The sequence below is a fragment of the Chelonia mydas genome, chromosome 4 (genome assembly GCF_015237465.2).
Source record: "Chelonia mydas isolate rCheMyd1 chromosome 4, rCheMyd1.pri.v2, whole genome shotgun sequence".
NCBI lineage: Eukaryota > Metazoa > Chordata > Testudines > Cheloniidae > Chelonia > Chelonia mydas.
The window spans coordinates 72560045-72586575 of NC_057852.1; the positions used below are offsets into that span (position 1 = coordinate 72560045).

Here is a 26531-nt window from a genome sequence, read left to right on the forward strand (position 1 = left end):
CTACTTTTCTGGTCTCCTGGTTGGAGGTAAAGCATTATGCTGTCATTTCCCCTTATTTGTTTTTCTCATTGTATGTAGCATTTGTCTCTAAGATGGAAGTGTTTAGGAAAAACTTAAGCTTTCAATTCAGTCAATGCATCAGCAGAGCCTCTGATGAAAACACTGGGAGAAAAACAAGAGACTGTTTATCTTCATTGAATATTGTGTCTGATGGATCACAGCGAACAGTGTATTTGTAAAAAGCAAATGTAGAATCTTCTGATGGAATGTTTGGCCATTGTGTTTAAAACCACTGCTGAGACATGCCTGATCCAACAGCAGCGAAGTTTGGTTTGGTTTTTCCCCAAAAGAATGGCTTTATAGGGCAACAGTATACCGTACAGACTTGAATAGTGAAAGGCTCAATTTGCAACAAGAAGAGCTAAAACTATTTTTTTTTTTTTGACAGCTGAGATCCCACAAAAATAGCAGCAATTATGGAAAGATCATAAAATCGTGAGATCTGTACTTTCCTTTAACCCTCTCAGGTCTCCCATTTTTTCCCCCTCATTGCCCCAGGCAATATTTTTTCGGAAGGCCAATGTTAGGATTGGTATGTCAACATTTCCACCATAACTTCTCTGCTTTCAGTATGCATTTCATAGATTCCAAGGCCAGAAGGGACAATTGTGATCATCTAGTCTGACCTCCTGTATAGCACAGGTCAGAGAATTTCCCCAAAAATAATTCCTAGACCATACACTTTAGAAAAAAACAACAATTTATTTCTTAATCACCAGCAGTGGAGAATCCACCATGACACTTGGTAAATTGTACCAGTGGTAAATTTTTAACAGTGAGGGTAATTAATGCCTTATTTCCTGTTTGAATTTGGCTACCTTTAACTTCTGACCATTGGATTGTGTAATTTGATGCTCTGGCATCAACGTGAGGACTGTTACAGTATATTCTTTTTTTTCTTCCATAAGAATGGAGTTTTACATTTTTGAGATGATACATATTTAAATTTGACCTTTCATTTAAGTTACATTTCAATAAAAAATGAAAGTTAATGGTAGATGTATTAGATTAGACAGCATATCTTTCTTAAATTATATTTTGCTCTCTTCTTCCCCTTCCAAAATGTTTCAGAACTACATGTACTGTGCCTCTAATAGATTACATAGATGGGAATGATTATTCCATTGAGCCGCAGCAAGGTGGGGATGAAGATGGTTTTGCGAGAGGGGCCTGGGACTGGAGTTTGCTGTGGAAACGAATTCCATTAAGCCACAAGGAAAAGGCCAAAAGAAAGCATAAAACTGAGCCTTATCGGTAAAGAGTGCTGTTTTTATTCTGTTGATTGTTTTGAATGCATATCTAAATCATCTCATTTTTCCCCCTCTTTTCCCATGAACTACGATTCGTGTAAATGTGACATTTGGGTCCTTGTACCTAACTTCATCCTCACTGCCACCATCCACAACCCTGCAGAACCACATGCACTGTGCCGCTCATAGATGTCGTAGATGGCAACACTTACAATATTATACCCCAAGGGGGTGGTGACGAAGATGGGTTTGCTAGAGGAGCGTGGGATTGGAGTATGCTGTGGAAGAGGGTGCCTTTGACCAAGCGAGAGAAGGAAATGAGAAAGACACAAACTGAGCCGTATCGGTAATCACTAAATCACTTACCCATTTCTCTTCTTAAGGAGATACTGATCTACTAAATACTTGCACGTATTTTTAATACTCTAACAACTGAAGATGCTTTGTCTAAAAAAAAAAAAAGTATCTTACTGTTACTAATTATTTTGGTCAACCGCTGCTAATGTAGCTTCACTAACTTCTTGTGCCTCTCTGTTTCTGTTATGTACTTAACACTTCAAGCAAAATATAGGATGTATTTCAGAATAATAATTTTCATTTGGAAAACCAGATGTTCTTATCATTTGGTTTCCAAGCAAAATTCATGGAACTATTAATGGGGGCTCTTTTCAGGTATGGTTTTGAGAATAATAAAAATTGCTTACTTAACTGTTCCATAATAAGCATGCTACAAAAAAATTCATAATACATAAAATGTTTAGGCTGTTTTCTCTCATGGATGCATGTATACAGCTCCTTGTTAATAGGTCAATGCAAGTGCATCAGGAGCAATATAGCCCTCTTTTTGTGTCCGATCATTCCCACTTGCTTTATGGAAGGTCCCACCTGACAAATACAAGTGCACTACTTCGAAATCTTAGGAAGATAACCCAATAGCTCTAAATTTGCTCTCTTTAATGTACTTAACTAAAAATAATTCCAGTCTGTCTTGGAGGAGGGATTTAATTAATTTCATGTATTCCATCCTATTTCTTTTGCTTCATGAGTGTAACGTTTTCTTTTCTATCAAAATACATGCAAATTTTTGCTTAAACGTTAGTGTTACTGGACTTTTTTTGAGACTTGGGAGGCTGTGGTTCTGCTCTGTATTTTCCCTTATACTACTGTAATCTTGTAACCAATTACTTTTATTTGAAAACACTTTCACATAATTAGAAAATAGTGTTTCATATAACTTTTTATTTGTGGTTTAAACAAATTGCAGGAACTGATGTTATCCTTCACTCAGCTCTCACCCTGTGATTCTTCTTTGCAAAAATGGCAAAACATGTTCAAGGAAATTATGAAGCTTTGGTCTGTTCAGTACTTTATGTAATATAGACAATATCCTTTCATAGAGGAGAAGAAGGCTGTCCACATTGGAACTTTATCAGCACTAAACTAGTTAGTGTTAAGCTGTTTCAAAAGTTGGTATCACATTCTTTGTCCACAGCTTTATAAACTGTTTTCAGAACAATTCTGACAATCAAAATTTTTAAAAAATGGTTTTGGTAACAGCTATAATAGTTGAATTCTTGACCGTTTAGCTCTCTTTCTGAAAAAGAACCTTATCCCGTTATGCCCAGGCTATACACACATTTTACTGCAGTAATATGAAAACAAGTAAAATTTAGCTAATCATTTTGCTGAAAATAGTAGTGTAGGCAGAATATACTGGTTCTTAAACATAAAAAATAAAATAAACATTTTGTAATGTGGAAAGATCCTCAGAAATCTTAATGCTCACCACCTTAGACCTTGTAAAATAAACTGTTGAGCTTGTGTGGATTTTATAGTGTTCTTATCAGAGGCCAAGATTGAAAAGTCAACATTTCAGGCTTGTGCTCTCCTTTATTTTTGGGGTGCTTGTTTTTTCTGCATATTTTCTTTTTCCATATGATGTTCCACATCCCTGCATTATGCAGCTTTTTGGTCTCTGAAAAGGATCCGTATGGTACAACTATGTGGAATAAGGAAATACAACTACAGTAAGTAGCGTAGTCAAGGGCAACATGCAGAAAGAGCCCACCATTCAGAAATTTTCACAGTGATAGATTCACAGTTTTTGTTGTTTTTGTTCACCTTCCTCTCTGCACACCTGCCACTCTTCTGGGTTGCTCAGAGAATAACTCTACAACTTAGAGAATAACTCTACAACTTAGTTTAAATGGTTCCCTTCCATGCATTTCTATGCAGGACAGGAATATATAGCCATTAGTATTTAAAAGGGATACCATCAAGTTCAAAATTCAGTATATTAAAGGATTCCTTAATGTTACTAATGACACCACCATGAAACACAGCAGATTTTTTAAATCTGTTCACATTTTGTGTTACTAGTTTACTTGTTTGGATTTTACTTACCTCAGCAATGAAGGGCTGGAGACTTTGGTTCTATTCCTGGCTCTGCCACAGATCATCTTGGCAAGATGGTGATCATCTCAAGCCCTGTTTCCTTATGTGGTGGGGTTGGGTTTTTGTTTTTTGTTTTAAATAATTACCTACCTTGGGTGAGGCTTAATTCATTAATTTTTCAATAGTGCTTTTTGATCCCGAGGTGGACGATTCAGTACGAGTCCAATAAAAATAGACTAGCTAGTTTCACTTTCTCATGTGCCTAGCATATTGCTAAAGAATTTTATTTGCAACTATTGCAGTAAAATGCTTAAATCAAAACTAGAACATTTTTTCATTTAATAGTCTTTAATGTTATCAAAATCTTGGCATATGTAGAAGGTTTTATAAAACTGTTTTATTAAACAAAACCTAGATTTGAAGCCTGTACACTGCCCCTCTTAAACATTTCATTGAGAATAATTCTAAATTATTTATCCTCTATGCCTGGCCCTCCCACTAGTTTCACATTAATAATTTTTTTAAAAGTATGGATTGAAACTGTAACTAGGATGTTGCACGATGAGATTTTTAAGGTAGCAGCTTCTCAGAACACAATTCGTGTACTGTAGAATCTAGTCCACTGCACATGCTGTCATATGCATCAAGAGATGAATAGACCTTTTCTGTTTGTCGCCACAATGGTTCTTGTCATGGCAATAAGTGGCATGTAACTTCAGATGCAGATTGGCTGAAAAGTGTGGGCCAATGCTCTATGTAATTCAGAACTGTAATAAGTGACTTCTTTAAAACTAACACAGGTATCAAATTCAGAGACTCATTGAAGGCTTATAAATGAACCAATAATAAAGCCAAGTAATTTCTAAATGTATTGCCATCAGTCTAATCTTTTACACGCATTAACAGGAAATTGCTTTTTATATTAAGAGTAATTTTTTTTTTCCAGAGGACTGTCATGTTCTGTTGGTGAAAGGAATTACTTTGTTTGTTCTTTCTCTTAGGTCCCCTGCAATGGCTGGTGGATTATTTGCCATTGAACGTGATTTCTTCTTTGAACTGGGTCTCTACGATCCAGGTCTTCAAATCTGGGGTGGTGAAAACTTTGAAATTTCTTACAAGGTAACAGCAAAATTGATCTGCCTTTTAAAATGAAAAATTAACTTAGTTCTAGAAATACTAACCTAGATGGACATGACTTTAAAGAATTCTGTCAAGAAAACTAACCTGCCAATGTTTTTTCCCCCTTCCCCATCAGCCTTCTGGGTGGAAAATGACCCTATGGTTCTTCAGAATTACGGACAATTCTTTTAAAAAATAAAATAAAAGAGGCTTCCCAAGACAAGGGCAATAGAAATGGAAAAATCCCAGTGAGGTGACTCCTCATGGACAAAACCAGGGCACAGGATTTTGTTTTGATTGCTAAACACATGCATGCTCTTCCATCTAGCAAAACATTTAAGATCATAAGAATTAGTTTCTTATGCCCCTTTAGACTTTAAAGGACACAGATACAAGCAGAATAGAGAGCTGTGTACCCAAAAACAGGAACAAATATTTTAGACCGAATTTCTGATCTGACATCCTTGACAATGACCCTTTAATTTTGGGCTGAATTTTATTAAAGTAACTAAGCATGTTTGTAATCAGATTGCTGTTGCAATCAGACCTCTCCTAATGAGCCTCAGTCCTCATTTGCAACACCTTTCTTTTTCCAGTCCTGGGCCTTGCTTGAGCAAGGGACTAGTTTGGGTCTAGAAAGTGACCAATGTTCTGTGTAGTGATTTTTGAAATGACAATGGAGGTCATTACATAGTCCTATAATGAACATTTAAACTAGTTTAACTTCTGGACAAAAACAAAATTTGAGGACAACTCTTCAGAAGAACTGAAAGCCACTTTAACCGATGTTGTGTTCGAGCTTACAAATATAATAGTATTATGTAAAATCAAAACTTGTAAAGAAAACCTCTTTAGTAAACATTTAAACAAAACAGCTGAAAGAAAACCAATAGGATAATAAGATCCACATAGTGAAGAAAGTAAAATATTATGAATAATGCTGTCTGTTAGGAATAGATGGTCCCAAGTCATGCAGTCCTAATCTGGAATTAGATGTGATTTGGAGCATCCCCAGGGTTTTAATGGGTTCAGCTCACGTGTGATAGGTCAAGAATCATAGAATCATAGAATCATAGAATATCAGGGTTGGAAGGGACCTCAGGAGGTCATCTAGTCCAACCCCCTGCTCAAAGCAGGACCAATCCCCAATCAAATCATCCCAGCCAAGGCTTTGTCAAGCCTGACCTTAAAAACCTCCAAGGAAGGAGATTCTACCACCTCCCTAGGTAACGCATTCCAGTGTTTCACCACCCTCCTAGTGAAAAAGTTTTTCCTAATATCCAACCTAAACCTCCCCCACTGCAACTTGAGACCATTACTCCTTGTCCTATCCTCTTCTACCACTGAGAATAGTCTAGAACCATCCTCTCTGGAACCACCTCTCAGGTAGTTGAAAGCAGCTATCAAATCCCCCCTCATTCTTCTCTTCCGCAGACTAAACAATCCCAGTTCCCTCAGCCTCTCCTCATAAGTCATGTGTTCCAGACCCCTAATCATTTTTGTTGCCCTTCGCTGGACTCTCTCCAATTTATCCACGTCCTTCTTGTAGTGTGGGGCCCAAAACTGGACACAATACTCCAGATGAGGCCTCACCAATGTCGAATAGAGGGGAACGATCACGTCCCTCGATCTGCTCGCTTTGCCCCTACTTATGCATCCCAAAATGCCATTGGCCTTCTTGGCAACAAGGGCACACTGTTGATTCATATCCAGCTTCTCGTCCACTGTCACCCCTAGGTCCTTTTCCGCAGAACTGCTGCCGAGCCATTCGGTCCCTAGTCTGTAGCTGTGCATTGGGTTCTTCCGTCCTAAGTGCAGGACCCTGCACTTATCCTTATTGAACCGCATCAGGTTTCTTTTGGCCCAATCCTCCAATTTGTCTAGGTCCCTCTGTATCCTATCCCTGCCCTCCAGCGTATCTACCACTCCTCCCAGTTTAGTATCATCCGCAAATTTGCTGAGAGTGCAATCCACACCATCCTCCACATCATTTATGAAGATATTAAACAAAACCAGCCCCAGGACCAACCCCTGGGGCACTCCACTTGACACCGGCTGCCAACTAGACATGGAGCCATTGATCACTACCCGTTGAGCCCGACAATCTAGCCAACTTTCTACCCACCTTATAGTGCATTCATCCAGCCCATACTTCTTTAACTTGCTGACAAGAATACTGTGGGAGACCGTATCAAAAGCTTTGCTAAAGTCAAGAAACAATACATCCACTGCTTTCCCTTCATCCACAGAATCAGTAATCTCATCATAGAAGGCTATTAGATTAGTCAGGCATGACCTACCCTTGGTGAATCCATGCTGACTGTTCCTGATCACTTTCCTCTCATGTAAGTGCTTCAGGATTGATTCCTTGAGGACCTGCTCCATGATTTTTCCGGGGACTGAGGTGAGGCTGACTGGCCTGTAGTTCCCAGGATCCTCCTTCTTCCCTTTTTTAAAGATTGGCACTACATTAGCCTTTTTCCAGTCATCTGGGACTTCCCCCGTTCGCCACGAGTTTTCAGAGATAATGGCCAATGGCTCTGCAATCACATCCGCCAATTCCTTTAGCACTCTCGGATACAACTCGTCCGGCCCCATAGACTTGTGCACGTCCAGCTTTTCTAAATAGTCCCTAACCACCTCTTTCTCCACAGAGGGCTGGCCATCTACTCCCCATGTTGCGATGCCCAGCGCAGCAGTCTGGGAGCTGTCCTTGTTAGTGAAGACAGAGGCAAAAAAAGCATTGAGCACATTAGCTTTTTCCACATCCTCTGTCACTATGTTGCCTCCCTCATTCAGTAAAGGGCCCACACTTTCCTTGGCTTTCTTCTTGTTACCAACATATCTGAAGAAACCCTTCTTGTTACTCTTGACATCTCTTGCTAGCTGCAGCTCCAGGTACGATTTGGCCCTCCTGATTTCATTCCTACGTGCCCGAGCAATATTTTTATACTCTTCCCTGGTCATATGTCCAACCTTCCACTTCTTGTAAGCTTCTTTTTTATGTTTAAGATCTGCTAGGATTTCACCGTTAAGCCAAGCTGGTCGCCTGCCATATTTACTATTCTTTCGACTCATCGGGATGGTTTGTCCCTGTAACCTCAACAGGGATTCCTTGAAATACAGCCAGCTCTCCTGGACTCCTTTCCCCTTCATGTTAGTCCCCCAGGGGATCCTACCCATCCGTTCCCTGAGGGAGTCGAAGTCTGCTTTCCTGAAGTCCAGGGTCCGTATCCTGCCGCTTACCTTTCTTCCCTGCGTCAGGATCCTGAACTCAACCAACTCATGGTCACTGCCTCCCAGATTCCCATCCACTTTTGCTTCCCCCACTAATTCTTCCCTGTTTGTGAGCAGCAGGTCAAGAAAAGCTCCCCCCCTAGTTGGCTCGTCTAGCACTTGCACCAGGAAATTGTCCCCTACGCTTTCCAAAAACTTCCTGGATTGTCTATGCACCGCTGTATTGCTCTCCCAGCAAATATCAGGAAAATTAAAGTCACCCATGAGAACCAGGGCGTGCGATCTAGTAGCTTCTGCGAGTTGCCGGAAGAAAGCCTCATCCACCTCATCCCCCTGGTCCGGTGGTCTATAGCAGGCTCCCACCACTACATCACTCTTGTTGCTCACATTTCTAAACTTAATCCATAGACACTCAGGTTTTTCTGCAGTTTCATACCGGAGCTCTGAGCAGTCATACTGCTCCCTTACATACAGTGCTACTCCACCACCTTTTGTGCCCTGCCTGTCCTTCCTGAACAGTTTATAACCATCCATGACAGTACTCCAGTCATGTGAGTTATCCCACCAAGTCTCTGTTATTCCAATGACATCATAACTCCTTGACATCACCAGGACCTCCAGTTCTCCCTGCTTGTTTCCAAGGCTTTGTGCATTTGTATACAAGCACTTGAGATAACCTGTTGATCGCCCCTCCTTCTCAGTATGAGGCAGGAGCCCGCCCCTCACAGACGTTCCTGCCTGTGTTTCCTCCTGGTATCCCGCTTTCCCACTTACCTCAGGGCTTTGGTCTCCTTCCCCCGGTGAACCTAGTTTAAAGCCCTCCTCACTAGGTTAGCCAGCCTGCTCGCAAAGATGCTCTTCCCTCTCTTCGTAAGATGGAGCCCATCTCTGCCCAGCACTCCTCCTTCATGGAACACCATCCCATGGACCATATTTAATTATAAACATTTAAAAGCAGCATTATTTAGTCTACATTTAAACTGTCTTTCTTTTTTCTTAAATTTAATGGATGACCCTAAAGTGGTGTGTGTTATTGTGTCAGCGTTATTTTTTCACTTTGGTGGTTCTTCACCTCTTTTTTGGTTTTAGTGTTACAACAGTAATGTTGATGGATAAATGGATTTCCATTAACTGGAGGCTTGATCTCTTCAGGATGTCAACAAAGCCCATTAAAGGACACCTGTCAGGAATGGTCTAGATGAGGGGTAGGCAAACTACAGCCCGCGGGCTGCTTCTGGACCATCAGACATTTTTATCTGGCCCTCGAGCTTCCGCCGGGGAGCGGAGTCAGGGGCTTGCCCCTCTCCAGCACTCCAGCCCCCGACTCACAATTCCCTTGATGAGCACCATCTTCTGGCATGCAGAGTCACACTGCGCAAGTGCGACTTCACCGCGCTGTTTCCGGGATCGGAACCCCATCCCTACGTGGCAGGCGCCCCCCCCCCCCCCCACACACACACAGCAGCGCACCCAATCCCCTCCCGGTCTCCTGCAGCTCTACCCTAGAGAGCCTCAAAACCACCCAGGGGCCGCACTCATCCCAGCTAGGGTGCCTCCGCCCGTGACAGTGCCTGATACGGCCTCCTTGGAGTCACTGTTGGCAGGGCCCCTAGGAATCCCCGGTACTGCCCCTGTAGAGCCCCCCACTCTGCGCCACACCCCATGTGTCCCCCCTCCCCTCCCCTCGTTAACATCCCTTATAGAGCCCCTATGCTATACCCCATAGACTCCCCCTCCCCCACTAAGCATTCATGCCCGCCATACAATTTCTATACCCAGATGCGGCCCTCAGGCCAAAAAATTTGCCCACCCCTGGTCTAGATAATACTTAGTCCTGCCCTTAGTGAAGAGGACTGGACTAGATGACCTCTTGAGGTCTCTTCCAGTCCTATGATTCTATGAATATGTGATCAGGATTATCTCTTAGTTTTGTTGCAATTTTCTTAAGATTCTCCCTCAGTCACTGCTACTGTACTTTAGGATGGACAAATCTATCCAGAATAGAGTAGTCCAGTGAGTTACCTAAGGGTTCTGTGTCCCCATAACTTCCATTAGGAAAAATATTTGGGGTGAGTATAAATGCAGGAACACTGCCTAGGATGATGAAATATGAGTTGAAGTTTAATAAAATAAATCCTGACCAGCTGCAGTTTCTGTATACCCACTTATTCCTGTCTTTGCAAATAGTCATGGAATAGGATCTCAAAACCATGATTTATAAAACGGTGTTTGTAAACATATCCATTGTAGAACAGAAGAATGTATTGGATACAGCCCAGGACTTTTATTTCAAGCCCTCATTGTTAATTTTACTTCAGGCTTAAGCATAAATTTATTTTATGAGCTCAGCATGTTATCCAATTAATGTAATTAATTTTTTTTACTCTATTGTAAATTAGTTTGTATTTGTTTTTTGTTTTTTTTAAGTTTAGTTTACATGTGTATTATCAACTTTTCCACCACATTTTTTTCTTGACCTTGTAGATCTGGCAATGTGGAGGGAAGTTGTTGTTTGTTCCTTGTTCTCGTGTTGGACACATCTATCGTCTCCAGGGTTGGCAAGGAAATCCACCTCCAGTGTATGTTGGGTCCTCTCCTACGCTGAAGGTGAGACTTCACTTAAAACTGCAGAGTGGTTTGACCTTAAATAACAATACTTGTACACATACTACATTTCTTCTTTATTACAAGTCTTCGAGTATATGTCTCTATGGGAGTGTGCCACCATAGGATGCACATGTGCCCATGCACTTGTAACCAGAGAATGCAAAACGGTGTCCACAGGTCCTTGCCTGCACAGAGCAGAATCTTGTGCCTTCAAATGAGAGCATATAAGGAGGCATGGACCTGCTGTTACTCGGTTCCTTTCAACTGCCTAGGCTTGAGACAGAGCAATGAGTGTCCATTGATTCTCAGCTTCCTGCCTTTCTTTGTATGCTATTTTTATTCTTAATTTTTCCCTTTATTTTCTTAATTATTTGATTTCTTTAGTTTTATACAGTTGTTTAGAAGAGGACTTACCTCCCCACACACCCCACTGTGTTATACCTAAGACCCTGGGATTTAAGCCCTGACATACCTGCCACAGGTCTTTTCCCAGTAGTGATGAGCATTTGAGCTGTGTCCACTGCCTCGGAGACATCCACGTCCCATTTAAGTATAAGGTTTCAACAGGATTTAAAGGCAGGTCTTGGAAACAGGGGTGGCTAGACTGAAGCTCCTACTAATGGAGTGTTCACTAGCTCTCTCCACCCCCGTACGTCGGCCTCAATGTCCAAGGCTGCCCCAGTGGCAGCATCAACTTCAGAGTTTAGGATTTCTAAGAAGCTTCTTTCTCTTTCCAGAGAGCCTAACAAGAGGGGTAGGTCACCCCATAAATCCCTCTCTAAGGAGACCTCACATCCTGCAACGGGTACAACTGAGGTTCTGTCAGAACCTGCTACCAAGCCACCAGTACCCTACAAGAAGCAGCATGTGAATGAGGCTTCTAACAGACAGCACAGGTAGCAGTCTACCTCAGTACCGACTGATCCTTCCAGGCACTGAGATATGCACAGGCCTCCAACGCACACTCTGATACCATCACCTCCCTTACACCAGGGCTCTGAGGTTGGAGAATCTCCTCTACAAGCCTCATCAGTACTGTGCTCAACATCTCAGCAATGCCAGGCCCTAGCACTGGACACAGCCTTCCAGATTTCTTTCCCTGGAGGACCTGTTTATACCAGAAGTATTGGAGTGTTCCCTACTGTGATCCTCTGTCTGGGCCCCATCCCCAGAATTGCTCAGTTGGCTTGAACCTAGTTGGACCTCCAGCTTTCAGTACACCACCCATGATTGAGACTCTCCCCTTCAGCCTTGAGGATGATTCTTCTTCAGACTCTGAGATCTTGGTACGGGGCTCTTTTTTGGTAACTTACCACTACAGGCCACTGAGCCACTATTCTGGAGACCCCACCATATGTCCAAGAGCCAGGAATTATGAATATCTGTGGGGACTATTTCCCTGTCCACCCCCTCAGTGGGCTTACTGGAATCCATTGGGTTATCTCTGTGAACAATTTTATAGGGTTCCAACCAGAAAGAGACCGCAGTACCGCATCATTCACAGGCACTGACTGACCAACCTTCAGTACTGCGTGATCATCCTCTGGTACTTTATGCCCCCTTGGCAACAGGAGATTCCCTTCATACTGTTCTTAGGTAACTTACCCCCATCAGCTAAATCCTATTCATCCCTAGATGAAGTGGTAATGCCGCCGCCACCACCTTCTTATGCCGATGATTTTCGGGCCTTTGAAGACCTCATGAAACACCTGGTGGAATCTCTCCAGATCCCATTAGAGGAGATCTAAGAGTCTCAACTCTCCTTGATGAACATGTCAGATATCACCCCACAGGAAAAAATCACCAAAAAATGAGGCTCTGTTGTTGCCTGCTCATGCAGTCTGGTCAACACCTGTCACTATCCAGTCCACCTTTAAATGGGCAAATAAAAAGTATTATATTCCAGTCAAGGAGATGGAGCGTTTCTTTTCCCACCATATTCCCAGTTCTCTGGTGTAGGACGCAGTTAACAAAAGGAATAGAGAGATCTTCTTTTTATGATAAGGAGTCCAAACTTTTAGATCTCCTGGGTAGAAAAAGCTACTCCTTGGTAGCTCTTCAGTTTTGTAAAGCAAACTACCAAACCCTGTTGGAGAAATATGACTTCAACACAGATTCCAAGTTCACTCATTTTATTGAACATCTGCCACAGGACCAGAGAGAAAAAATTCAGGCCCTCATTTCAGAGGGTCAGTTGATAGAAAAAACCTTCCTCCAAGCTGCTCTAGATGCCATGGGCACGGCTTCTAGATCCCTCGCCATGACTGTGGTTATACAGAGAGCATCTTGGTTCCAGCCTTCCAGTCTCCAAAGAGAGGTGCAGAATACAGTTGAAGACTTTCCCTTTGAAGGGCCAAGTTTTTCAGCTCTGACATGGACTCTTCCCTCTACACTCTGAGGGACTCAGCAACTACCTTGTGGTCACTGGGAATTTATGTTCATGCAGCAAAAAGACGGTTTAGTAGATCTCAAATGTCATAGCAATATAGGCCATTCCAGTACATCTGCAACAGGTTTTTCCCAGACTTTCAGAGGAGGAGATTGACCTCAGAGCAGAGGACCATCCCCTTCTACAGCAATATCATCTGCACCTCCTTTTAAGAAACAGTTTTGACATCTCGGTCAAGGGCCTCAACCAATCTACCTTCCACTTCCTCCTTGCCTGGGCACAAATTATCTTAGACAGATGGATTTTGGGGGTGATCAACATGGAATAGTGTCACGCTGCCTGGAATGATTTATGACCATGAGTGTCTGTCTCAGGGCAGTTTGTAAAAAGCAGGACAGACACCCCAAACTGGGGATATGTTGTATAATTAGATTTCAGCAAGCCAGTAACAAATGTGAACTCCTGGATCAAAGTTTTACCATAGAGTCACAGATAGTCCCCTTGGGCAGTCTAGGCAAGCTGGACTTAGTGATAAATGGTCACTTACCTGAATATTTTGTGATTTTTGGTATTACTCCCAGCCCCAAGACCGCAGTTCAATTTGTACCTTAGATCTCACCCAAAAGACATAAGAGCATAAGAATAGCCATACTGGGTCAGACCAAAGGTCCATCTAGCCCAGTATCCGGTCTTCTGACAGTGGCCAATGCCAGGTGTCGCAGAGGGAATGAACAGAACAGGTAATTATCAAGTGATCCATCCCCTGTTGCCCATTCCCAACTTCTGGCAAACAGACACTAGGGACACCATCCCAGTCCCTCCTGGCTAATAGCCATTGATGGACCTATCTTCCATGAACTTATCTAGTTCTTTTTTGACAACACTGTTAGCTAATCCTATAGTAAACTAATTAAGGATTTGTTAACTAGGAAAAAGAAATGAGTTATTTACAGATTTAAGCAGGCAACATATATGCACAAATGAGTTTGTCTGTGACTCCAAAGGTGACAGATGTAGTACTGGACCCTGGCCTTCTGCGAAGCCCGAGCTCGTAAACTGGAAAAATATGCCCCCCTGGCCGACACCCTGAGAGCGAAGGGCTACAAGGTGCAGATGGATGCCCTGATCATCGGAGCCCTGGGCGCTTGGGACCCGTGCAACGAGCGTGTGCTGCAGACCTGTGGGATTGGTCGACGCTACGCACGGCTCATGCGGCGCCTCATGGTCTCGGACACCATCCGATGGTCCAGGGACATCTACATTAAACACATCACCGGCCACCGACAGTACCAGGAGGTGTGAGCCGGTACGACATCATGCATCAACTATGGGAAAGGGACTGAGAGACTTTTTCCATTGGACCATATGAACTGGAACCATAAACTCACTGAACATTAAATCCCACCAAATGAGGGTAGATCCATCCTCATCATCGTATCCACCCATTATACTCCACACCTGAACATAGCCATTATATGGACAACATACCCCCATATCTCAATGTCTGTACTTTGACCCGTTAAACTTTTACCCCCAATCGGGGAGATTGCAGCTTGTATTCCTTACGCCACCCGTTCCTAAACCGAATTTCACACCCCTTGATAATCTGTACCTTATTCCCTGATAACCAGGACCTTCTATGCTTAAACTCTGTGCTGTTTTCAACATTATCTCAATAAAATTATTAACTCTGTCAGTATTGAATGTCTTTTCAGGGCTAACCCAGGTTGATCCTGGCGATTTATGCTTTTTGTTTCTTGGCTCCAGCCCTTGTAAGAGTCCAAACAGCAAAGAGCTAAGAAATCTTCATCAGCTATCTTTGTTTCCGTCTTCCTGCATTCTAACGGATAGGACAAAGCCTTCCGCACATACTTCTCCATGGATGGATGGGGCAACCAATAAAGCTTTTGTCCTACAATGGCCCACTTAATTTTGATAGTCCTCCTGGATGAGTGGGGAGAGCCGCTCTTCCCATCTGAGTTCACAGGTTCAGAGCAGACATTTTTACAATTATAAAACAAATTTATATTTTACCTTGTAGCATGGAATACAGACATTATAAGTAAGATTAATGCATGCAGCAACTAACAAGCATTTTATAGGTTTAGAGTCTAAACACATTGTTACAAATCTTAACATCTTGAACAATATTAAAATATACGTGAGCTGGTGTGGTTTCCAGCTATGAAATTGTTAGTGTTCAGCTGAAGTCTACAGACTTGGCAAGTGCTGGCACCAGGTTTACCAGTATCACAGATACTCCATCCATTTCCACACCATCCCCCACCACCTGTCTTCTCCATCCCTCTTCAGGGACCCCTCTTAGAAACATCTCTTGAAACAAGACATCCAGTCTTTCTTACTCCTGCAAGTAATTGAGCCAGTCCCCACAGAGCTCATCAGAAGATGTTCTGTTCCAACTATTTCTTAGTTCCCAAGAGGGGCAGAATCCTTGACTTAAGAAATGTGAACACCTATATCCTTTCCCAGCACTTCAGGATTGTGATGCTAGCCACTGTAATCCTATCCCTATATCCAGGAAACTGGTTTGTTGCCTTTGACCTCCAGGAAGCCTACTTTCATGTACTTACCCACTAATCCCAAAAACATTTCCTACGCTTCAAATTAAGCTCAGAACACTACCAATACAGTCATTCCCTTCAGCTCTCCACAGTCCCAAGGGTCTTTACAAAGTTTCTCTCAGCAGTTATAGTCCATCTGCCTCAGTGGAGCACAGCAGTATTCCCTTACTTGGACGATTGGCTCCTCAGGGGTTGATCATTTCTAGAGGTCCAGTTTGCAACCTCCAGGGCTCTAGCCCTGTTTCACTCTCTGGGCCTTCACATCAATATAAGATAGTCCACACTGACCCTAATCTAAAGAATTGACTTCATCTGAGCCATTCTAGATTCCCTAACTGCCACAGCCAAAGAGAGAGTCTCCACTTTGTCCATTCTAATCTCAATAATACAATACAGCTCACAAACAACTGCAAGAACTTGCTATAACTCATTGGCTACATGTCAGCCTCCATGTCTGTCATGCCTCATGCGAGACTTCTCCTCACGTGCCTTCAGACATGGCTACGGTCCAGGTACACCACAAACAGACAGTCTTTCCAAGCGCATCACAATACCTCAAAGTTCTGGACTCAGATGGTGGAAGGAAACACTGAAGTTCTGCATGGGAACCCCATTCTCACATCCCTCACAGATACAATAGATACTTCTGAGATGGGAAGCTCACTTCCAAGGGGCCACAGTCCAGGACAAGTGGTCTGCATAAGAGGTTATGCTCCACATCAACATTCTGGAGCTGACAGCAGTTAGTTACACTCACCAATACTTCCTTCACCCATACAGGGTCATTCCATCAGTGTAACGCTGGACAAAAGAGCAGCACTATATTATCAACTGATGGGGCAGAGCAAGATTCCAGTCCTTATGCTTAAATTCATTAAGGCTATAGAACCAGTGCATTTCCCATCAGATAGAGATCTCCACTGTCTATCTTCTAGGCCTCCAGAATACAGTTGCAGACTCCCTGAGCAGACATTTCCTTCAGGATCACAAATGGGAGCTCAACGATTCTGTCTTCCACAGTATGTGCCAGATTTGGGGCTTCCCAGAAGCAGACCTCTTTGCCACCCCAAACAACACAAAAAGCCACCTTTTCTGCTCCAAGGGAGGATACAGCTGCCACTCATTGGGAGATGCCCTCATAATGCTGTGGCCCCATCCCCTATTGTATGCTTACCTGCCTCTACCTCTAGTGCTCAAGCCCTTACTCAAACCATGTCAGGAAAGAGCAAGGGTTCTTTTCATAGCACAGCACCAAGACAAGTGTGGTATTTGAACCTCCTCCACCTCTGTGACAACACCTCTCTGTCTTCCTATCAAGAAGGATCTCCTGACGCAGAACTCTGGGGCCCTGATCCATCCCAACCCCTCCTCCTTGAAGCTGAGAGCATGGTTCCTGGATGGTTCTTGAGCATGGAGCTAACCTGTTCAGGTGAGGTCCAGTCAGTTCTCTTATCAAGCAGGAAACCTAGTACTCACAAAACATTTTCAGAAGTGGAAATGCTTCCACTTCTGGTGTTCCCCTTTGCTCTTCCCAAGCCTCAGAGGTTCTGCTCTCCAAATCCTGGACTACCTGTTGGATTTAAAGATGCACAGTCTGTCATTGAGCTTAATCGGGGTACATTTGACCGCTGTAACAGCCATCCATTCATCTGTTGAAGGCTTCTCAGACTTCGTCCACCCTACTACAGCTACATTCCTCAAGGGCGTATGCAATTTGTTTCCCCCCTGTACGGAACCCAGCTCCCCAATAGGACTTCAGATTGGTTCTCAGTCCCCTGAGGAAACCTCCATTTTGAACCAGTGGTGGTCTGTTACCTCTCCACATCTCCAAGTCTTCATTCCTCGTAGCCATCACTTCAGGCAGTGAATGGGAGAGCTCAGTGCTCTTGTGGCTGACCCACTATATACCACCTTTTATAAAGATGAGGTTACACTACATCCCCCTCCTCGCTTCCTCCTGAGGGTCTCTTTGGAGTACCACATTAAGCAAGAGATACACCTGCCTGTGTTCTACCCAAAAACCTCATACCTCCAGAGGAGTGAACCAGCTAACATAGACTAGACATCAGAAGGACCCTCACCTTCTACCTTGACAGGATTAAGATCGTCCTAAGGTATGTGTGTCATTTGCAGAGGGGATGAAGATCAACCTGTTTCCACTCAAAGACTGTCTAAGTGGGTTTTGGGTTGCATCTTAACCTGCTGTGAATCGGCGAGGATGCAGCTAGTTCCTTCATAGAGTGACAGCCTGTTCCACTGGAGCTCAGTCCACATCTGTACTCTGCTGAAGGATGTTCCCATAACAGAAATTTGTAGTACAGCAACTTGGCCTTCCATTCATACCTTCGCCAAGTATTACACCATTTTACCTGCTTCCAGAGATTTTACTACCTTTGGTGATGCAGTCCTTTGAAACATTTTGGACTTGCCTCTTCAGCACTAACTTCCTGGCTGAGTTACTGCTTGGGAGTCTCCTACAGTGGAACATACATACTTAAAGGAGGAGATGTTACTTTACAGTAACTGGAGTCCTTAGAGATGTTTTGTTCCTATGGATGGTTCACGTCCTGTCCTCCTTCCTCTCAGCACTGGAGGCTCTGCTTCACAGTCAAGAAGGAACTGAGTGACAGTAGGTCCATGCCTCCTTATATGCCATCGTTTGGAAGCCACAGGCGCTGCTATGAGCAGACGTGAGCCTGCAGACACCACTTTGCATTCTCTGGTCAAGAGGGCACAGGCACATGGTGGAGCACCCACCCACAGGACAAGATATCTTGAAGAAATCAAGTTACTGTAAGTTACCGTACTCTCTCTATTTAAAGAACCCTCATTTTTCTTTAAGAATAGTCAGTAAGTCCTTGAAGCACTTGTTTATATGAAAATTCCTCATCAGGAATCATTTTCTCCCTATTGAGTAAAATATACATCACTACCGTCCTCATAAATACTGTGTGATGCATTCCTGTGCTATAATAATATTCTGTTCTAGTTTAAAGTGCAGTTCTATTCTGAAAGTGACAAGGTAAAACTGGTACCTTCTTACTAAACAGGTCTCTACTCCCTTGTGTATTCAGTCATATCTGCTTACTTCAATGACAAGAATGTTTTAATTGCATATTGTTAACATTGTCTGTACCATGCTGAAAGAAAGAGAGAACCATCTGTGACAGATGCATTCAAATACTACAGTGATGAGGTCCATATAAAAATGTGTGCTAGACACCTCACATAACAGGTACCTTGACAGCTTACTCCAAGGAAGAAAATGAAGACCGGGGAAGGGGAGAATAAGACCGCGTGTGATAAGATTGTGTGAAGTTAAAGATCATTTTACACTTTTTATTTTCATATATATATATATGTTTATAATCGTAATTCCTGTTAGTACTGCCGAGCCAATGCAGGCATGGGAGAAGAGATGGAATCTTTCTTGTGTATCAGTTGAACTGTTTAAGGCCTGATCCACACTTAAAACTCAGGTTGTAAAATTTATGCCCCAAGAGATGTCATTAAGCCAACCTATGTTCCAGTATAGACACAACTAATTCAATGGAAGAATTCTTCTGTCACCCTATCTGCTACCAAGAGGTTAGGTCGGGGGATTAACTACAATGACAGAAAAAAACCCTTGTGTTGCTGTAGCAAGTGTCTGCACAACATCTGTAGTGTTGACAAAGCCCTAAAATCCAAATCACTTGTGGTATCCAGTTGGGGGTTAATAGGTGTCACTCTCTATTTTAATGCTAGGAAGTGTAGAAGGTGAAAATAAACTGCAGATGACACATCACATTTTCTAGAGTATTGCAGTCAAATGAACAGCACTGTTTTCATTCTATTCATAACCAAGGTATCTTTTTGTTCAAAAAGAGAATTCCCGAGACTTAGTTATAATTACAACCTTCACTAAGGTTTCAGAGTGGTAGCCATGTTAGTCTGTATCAGCAAAAAGAACGAGGAGTACTTGTACCTTCACTAAGCTCACTTACTTATGCTAGTCTTACCCCAAAAATATATAAAAAGGCTACTTTTGTGCTGTATCTTCTGTTAAAGGTGGCAAGTTGGGTGCATATAACGCATGTATTAACATGTTTATAAAAATTCTTAAATCTGTGGGATTAAATTCCTCATACATACAAGATATGGGTTCTGTTTTGCAGTAGTGATGTTTTTTTTTCCCTCCCCCATACAGAACTATGTCAGAGTGGTGGAAGTTTGGTGGGATGAGTACAAAGATTACTTCTATGCCAGTCGTCCAGAGACAAAAGCACTCCCATATGGGGATGTATCTGAGCTGAAAAAGTTCCGTGAAGATCACAACTGCAAAAGTTTTAAATGGTTTATGGAAGAAATAGCCTACGATATAACCTCACACTATCCCTTACCGTCTAAAAATGTGGACTGGGGAGAGGTATGTACAGTAAATGCATCTAAAATCAGCACATGCAATAGGTTTTTAAAGCTGGGAGTCCACAATGAACTCTGTAACTTCTTGTACATGATAAATATTTTAATATTTAAACAGAAAACAAAGAATTATTTTGGTTACTGTTTATAAATGTGGAAAATGAGGGAGATATGTATATTATTTTTTTACAAGTATGGCATGCACCTCAGTTTGTTTAATATTATCCTGCACGAGTGTCAGGAGTTAAATCCAGGGAGGCTGTTAAGTGGCATGCAAACAAAACAATACAATGACAAAGATATGTCTCCTTAAGGGAACAATGGGTGGAGCTATTAATTGGGGGAATGCCTCTGCCTGGCTCCAACCTGGTTGGCATGTTTTACTCTTCTCAAGGCTAAAAGGCTAAGATCATAGAGGATCCTAAACCTTCAAGATGCTTTCCTAGAGAAGAAGGGGCGGGGATGAGTGGGCTGTCAGCAGCCATGGCTAGATATGAGTTTCTGGCAGACAGACTTGCCGAACTGCAGCAGGCAGGCTGGCTCTCCAGAGATGGTAATAAACTGGACCTACCCAAGCTATGGATAGAGAGAGTGATCTTAGGCAGACTAATATGTGTATGCAATATTTAGTTGTTTAACCCATTTTCTTAGATGCTGTGTTCCTTTTGGCAAATCATACTACTTTGTTTTGAATAAGCTACTTTTTGAGTCACTTTAACTAGCTGCTGGTCACAGGTCTCCAGAGATAATGAGCTTGCAGGTGCTAAACCCACTGGAGCCTGTCAGGTTGACTCATTTGGTAAATAGGGAGGCTGCAGCCCAGAGATCCCGTCTAAAAAGTGGCAGAACCACATGGTTCCACCAAGAGGGGTGAATGTGCGAGGGAGTTAGTGTTCTAAGGCACAACTTACCCAGTAACCATGACACTAAATAGCAAGTCTGGATAACACCTGACAGACAGGTATGAAAATACTGTATTTATAGAGTAAGGACAGGAGATCAAATGCAACAGTAAGCAACCAAGTCATGATGTTTTAACATGTGTTTTTTATTAGTTCTGCATTTTTGTTGAGAATTCTTTTGTCTGTGTCTACTCTTCTTCATTGATGTTTATAATCCCGAGTCCTCCTTTCAGAGTAAGAATGTATTTTGAGAAGAAACTTGGAATCACAATATGGTGTTCAGTGCTCTTCACTATTTTTGAAGTGGGGGCCACTTTGGCAAAAAAAAACTTCAATGTGAAAGCCACACGGGGTGGGGTCGAAGTGTGAGAGATGGCCCAGGGTAGGGCAGAGGGTGGAGTGCAGGGGTGAGGGCTCTGGCTGGGGGTGAGGGCTCTAGGGTGGATGAGGGGTTTGGGGAGGAGGCTCAGGGCTGGGGCAGAGGGTTGGGATGCGAGGGTGAGGGCTACAGGGTGGGGATGGGGGTGAGGGGTTCAGGGTGCAGGAGAGGGCTCAGGGCTGGGTCAGAGGGGTGGGATGTGGGGCATGGGTGAGGGCTCTGGCTGGGGGCTCTGGGCTGGGGCCGGGGATGAGGAGTTTGGAATGCAGGCAGGCTGCCCCGGGGCTGGGGCCAGAGGACTCACCCCAGCCCTCTCCCTGCCAGCAGCAGCTAGCTCTGGGGAAGGGATGTTTCTCTCCCCTGCCGGCAGGCAGCACAGTAGCTCCAGGAGAAGCACGGGGGAAAGGGGCACTCTCTCTCCCCTGTCAGCAGCAGGGAGCAGCCCCACAGGAGCCCTGCAAGCCCCAACTTGCTCCCCTCCCCAGTTCCCACACATCCCCAACCTCTCTCCTCTCCAAGTCCCTGCTGTGTGGCCCTTTTGAGCTGCTGCACAGGTATTTATAGCCTGCTGTGCGGCTGCGCAGCTTCGAGAGAACTTAGGGAGCTGCACTTAGGTTCAATGGGAGCTGCCACTGGCTCGCGGGCCTTGCAATGAAGAACACTGGTGTATGTAGAGAAGGCATATCTGGAGACAATTATTCAGAATAATCAAGATATTTGCATTTGAATGTGACTTTGAAGGCTGTTAAAATTACTGGGACATCACAGATTCAGCATTCTCATTTAATTGCAAGAAAAACTACTTGGCAGGGTTTAAATTCAGCGTGTGATTTACAGGAATTGAATGCTCTTTCACAGATTTACAGGAATTGAATGCTCTTTCACAGACAATCCTAGCTGGGTTTTTTACATACTCCTTTGTAGGATTCCCTGCTCAGCCAGGGAAATGCCTTGGCTTATGAAGATTGTTTATTAGTCCCCCAGAAGCCCTGCCCTGTCTCCTCCATGAGTACACTGAACCCACTTCTGCAGAACCTGGAGGCAGAGATAGTGAATGTTCTAACTGGCAGAATAAGAAGCTCTGTGTTCCATCCTACTTCTTAGTCAATTGGATAATCCATTAGATGTGCAAGGGAGTAGTTTAAAGAACTTCCTCTTCTATGGGTATGAAGGGTCTACTTATGTGACTTCAAGAGAGCAGTGGTGGAGTACAGAGTTGTCCAGTGCACAACAGGCATGTTGGGAATCTGTCAGGGTCTATTATGAGGCCTTTGAAATTGTTTGTACAAAGTGCATATGAAGATGGACAAACAGTCCTACATCTGGGAGCCCGGGGAAACAAGACCATCTCCATCAAGGCAAATCTCTTGCCCAAGAGTTAATACAAAGCAGTACATTAGTGGATCAGCTTTAGAACTGTTCCAAAGTCCACCTAAGGTGGGGAAAATGTGTCAACATCTAGCTCCTGACTGAGCTGTGAGAGTCACTGTGATAGTGTCTGGAAAAAAGAAGGCAATGAGGGACACCTGACAGAGAGCATCCCTGAAAAAAGGAATTAAAGCCAGCAGCCCCTGGGACTTGGATGAAGTGACAGGGAAGCTTGAAGTAGTGTGACATCAATCAGAGTGCTATGTCCTCAGGCTTCTCTGAAATGTTTTTGATCTCTCTTAATTGATGGCCAGCAGTCATTACACGTTTACAGTATTTTAATGCTCCTTTGTTTCACTTTTAATAACATTGCCTCAATTAATGACAGGTTTCAGAGTAGCAGCCGTGTTAGTCTGTATTCGCAAAAAGAAAAGGAGTACTTGTGGCACCTTAGAGACTAACAAATTTATTTGAGCATAAGCTTTCTTGAGCTACAGCTCACTTCATCGGATGCCACAAGTCCTCCTTTTCTTATTGCCTCAACTGTATTTCTGGGTGGCCAAAAACATTTTTGACTCTGCTACTTGGATACAAGGTTCTTTCCAGTCCTATTTTTCTCACATTTAAAGGATTCCTTCACTAAGTGGATGGCTGCTTTTTATTGTAGCCTCTTGGGCTAGTGTTCATGTAAATCCTTCACTAATTTCCAGCTGTTTAAAACACCCTAACTTGCAGGTAGGTTCTCCCTCCTTGTTTGTGGAATCACTTGAATAGAATGCTGGTGAACAACCACGTCACTGATGTAGTTTGTCATTGGCTGCGTGTGTGTTCTCTCTGCATGCTGCATTGGCTCTGGCCAGATAGCCCATACAGTAGGCTCTGATTGAACTTCCCAATAAGACCACAAGACTTGTTTTAGTAGCGAAGGCACCCAGCCAGGTCCTAGCTCCCCGGACCAATGTCTGCAGTTACACTAGCACATGTATGCCTGTAACAATGGACCAGCTCAGTGAATGGCAGGATTCTCCATTCCCCCCTTGGCCAGTCAAAGACACTCCCTCTGAGACTCTTCTTTATACACGAATACAAACAATTTACATATTACCTCTGTGACATGGTTAATTACCACCCTTTTACCTTGTACACATTGGGCTTATCGATCAAAACATCTCTATTCATCACCCTGTCATCCTGACCTTATCTTTAAGAGGGGGTCAGTGTGTCCTTGTATCGGCTCTGGGGAGTGTGTTTGCATCCTACTTGGTATCTGGGTGTTCTGGTACCACCCTTTTGGAAGGTGTTTACATGAGTCTGCTATGCCTAGTACTTCTCAGGAATGTGTATATTTTTGCAATATCAGCCCTATTCTTGCCAGGGTCTGTGAACCTGCACGCAGGCATGTTTTATAACGGGACCTGACTTCTGCTCACAGCCTGACTCTTGCTAACTTTGCTTTCTATTAGCAAGGCTTGACCACTACTTTAGTTCAGACCTTTTATACAAGGGCTTGTGACTCAGGCTCTCTCTTTCTACTACAACTGAGTTAATATTTGACTGGAAATTTCATTAATCCCTGCTGTTCATGACTTCCAAAGGTTGGTGATAAATTGTATATGTTTGGGAAGACAGCTGTGATAAATATCCATAGATTTATAGAATTTAAGGCCAGAAGAGACCTTTAGATCACTCTAGGCTGCTGGCCAGTCCCCTCAGCCCAGGAAGGAGTGACATCATGTCCAGAATCTGGTTCAGACCCTCTTCTCAGGGCTTCCGTTTTATTTCTTCCACATAAAATTAGTGCAGCACATTGAGCATCCCTTCCCCCATAACCTGGGGTGTTCTGTAGGGGCTTATCTATTCACTACAGGTTTCCATTCTACAGGCCACTTGCCTGACAGCCAGGCCCTGCTTCCTCCTACAGGAGTCAAACTACTTACTGGTAGTTCTAGCTCTCCTTCCTGTTACTGCCTTCAGGCTCCTGGCAGCTCTGTTCCAGCTGAGTCACTTTCTGCCTTCTTATAATCACCTGATCCTTTGCTGATATGTCTCAGCTCAGCTACCTCCCTACTATAATATGCGAAGCTAGGCCCAACTCCTCTAAAAGGGAATTTTTGGCCATTCATCCCGTGACAATTAACTAGTCAAACAATATGTATATGACAGGCTCTTACAGTTCACCCAGTTACCCCTGCATTTAGCTCAAAAACTTGTTTGACTAAAGCATACTTTCCAAACAGGCATCCAGTCTTGATCTGAAGATATCAAAGGAGACATTTTTTTCCAGTGGTTAATCACCTTCACTGTTTGTTTTTTGCCTTATTTCCCATTTGTATATGTCTGACTTTAGCTGCCAATCATGAATCATTTAGTACCCAGTGTTCCCCCCCCCGTATCAGATAAGCTCTCCGTTTTCTTTTTCATTGAGCTCTTTAAGTCTCTCAATGTGTACGGCATTTTCTCCGTACTTCAAATCATTTTTGTGGTTCTTTTCTGCACCCTCTCTAGTTTTGCGCAATTTTTTTTAAAATGCGGACACCAGAACTCTACAATGTTGACGCTTTATCATAGTAATTTTCTGACATTCAGGTCAAGCTCCATTTCATTTTAAGTCTGAACAAAACAACCTTCTATCTCATCCCTCAGATCCTCTCCTAGGTGGAAAGCCCGATCAACCCTAATTACAAGCCCCTGCTGCACACCATTTAGGAACATATAAAGAATTGAACATCCTTTCATGGGGGATTAACTGCATAAGAAACCAGGCCTACACCTGAAAGAGCTCCTGCTCTATATGAATATGGTAAATTTGAAATCAAACTTCCATACAGTATATTCACTAGCATACTTATGTCTGTTATCTCACAATAGCTCTCAAATTAGTATGGCCAGTTGGATTCATAAAACTTTCTTCTGATAATTTAACAGCCTTATCTCTTTTGATTCAAATTTCTTGCAGTCTTGCTTCAAATATCTGTGTATACTATTCGTTTTGGAGGACGATGAGTAGGATATTCCTTAACTTCTTTGCACTGGACATCATATTTGTCCAAGGTCTAAACTAAAGTGCAAAACCCCTTTTCCCCTTCTCCCCACAGATCAGAGGCTTTGAAACTGCTTACTGCATAGATAGCATGGGGCACACCAATGGCGGCTTTGTTGAACTTGGACCATGCCATAGAATGGGAGGAAATCAGGTAAATAACCTTGAGGCGAGAAGTTTGAAAGAGACAGTCGATGCAATGAATAATCATAAAGCTGTTTCTCTGATAAAGTCCCTAAAACTACTGTGCTTACCAAAAAGTAGAATAAATGCGGGGGGAAAGTCGTGAACTGTGTCAGCTTTTGTGGGTGGGAATTTGGGATTTGTTTCCACTCAGGAAATATTCCCCTTACCCACTGTGGTGCCTTAGTTATTACTTCTCAGAACTGTGATATAGTTGTAGGTCTGCAATGCACTGATGCACTAAATGGCTTTCCACTACCAGAAACAAGGAATCAAATACAAATTAATTCATAAGTGAAGCTGAGTTAAACTGGAAAAAGCTTAGTTCCTAATAGATAATTGTAATAAGACTATTGCACAATTTGCCCCAGGTCTTCACAATTTTGCCATCTCACCAACACAAGGACAAATGCACAACCTACTTCAGGCAGTCAGGTAGCTTTATCTTCTTGAATTTGATACTTTAAATTTTGAAAGTCTGTAAACTGAAAAATGGCTCAAAGCAAAATGGTAAGAAGAGGTTAACAAAAAGTTATCTTCCATATGTATATATGACTTAACCCTATGCAGTCAAGCTTTGTCAGTAGTGCAGTAACATACAGGATGATGTCCCTGTT

At 43.0% G+C, this 26531-nt stretch overlaps 1 protein-coding gene across 3 annotated transcripts in view; it reads left to right on the forward strand.

The window, feature by feature from the left end:
- Positions 1 to 26531, forward strand: part of GALNT7 (polypeptide N-acetylgalactosaminyltransferase 7) — a 117284-nt gene that overhangs the window by 84463 nt on the left and 6290 nt on the right. The window contains exons 6-10 of one of the 3 annotated variants that reach the window (XM_037897547.2): positions 1132 to 1314; positions 4706 to 4823; positions 10545 to 10667; positions 19828 to 20046; positions 25787 to 25885. In XM_037897547.2, coding sequence (XP_037753475.1) covers positions 1132 to 1314; positions 4706 to 4823; positions 10545 to 10667; positions 19828 to 20046; positions 25787 to 25885 — 742 coding nt within the window. Of the gene's footprint in view, positions 1 to 1131; positions 1315 to 1473; positions 1657 to 4705; positions 4824 to 10544; positions 10668 to 19827; positions 20047 to 25786; positions 25886 to 26531 lie in introns of all 3 variants that reach the window. The other 2 variants (XM_037897546.2, XM_043545988.1) reach the window with 2 other exon arrangements.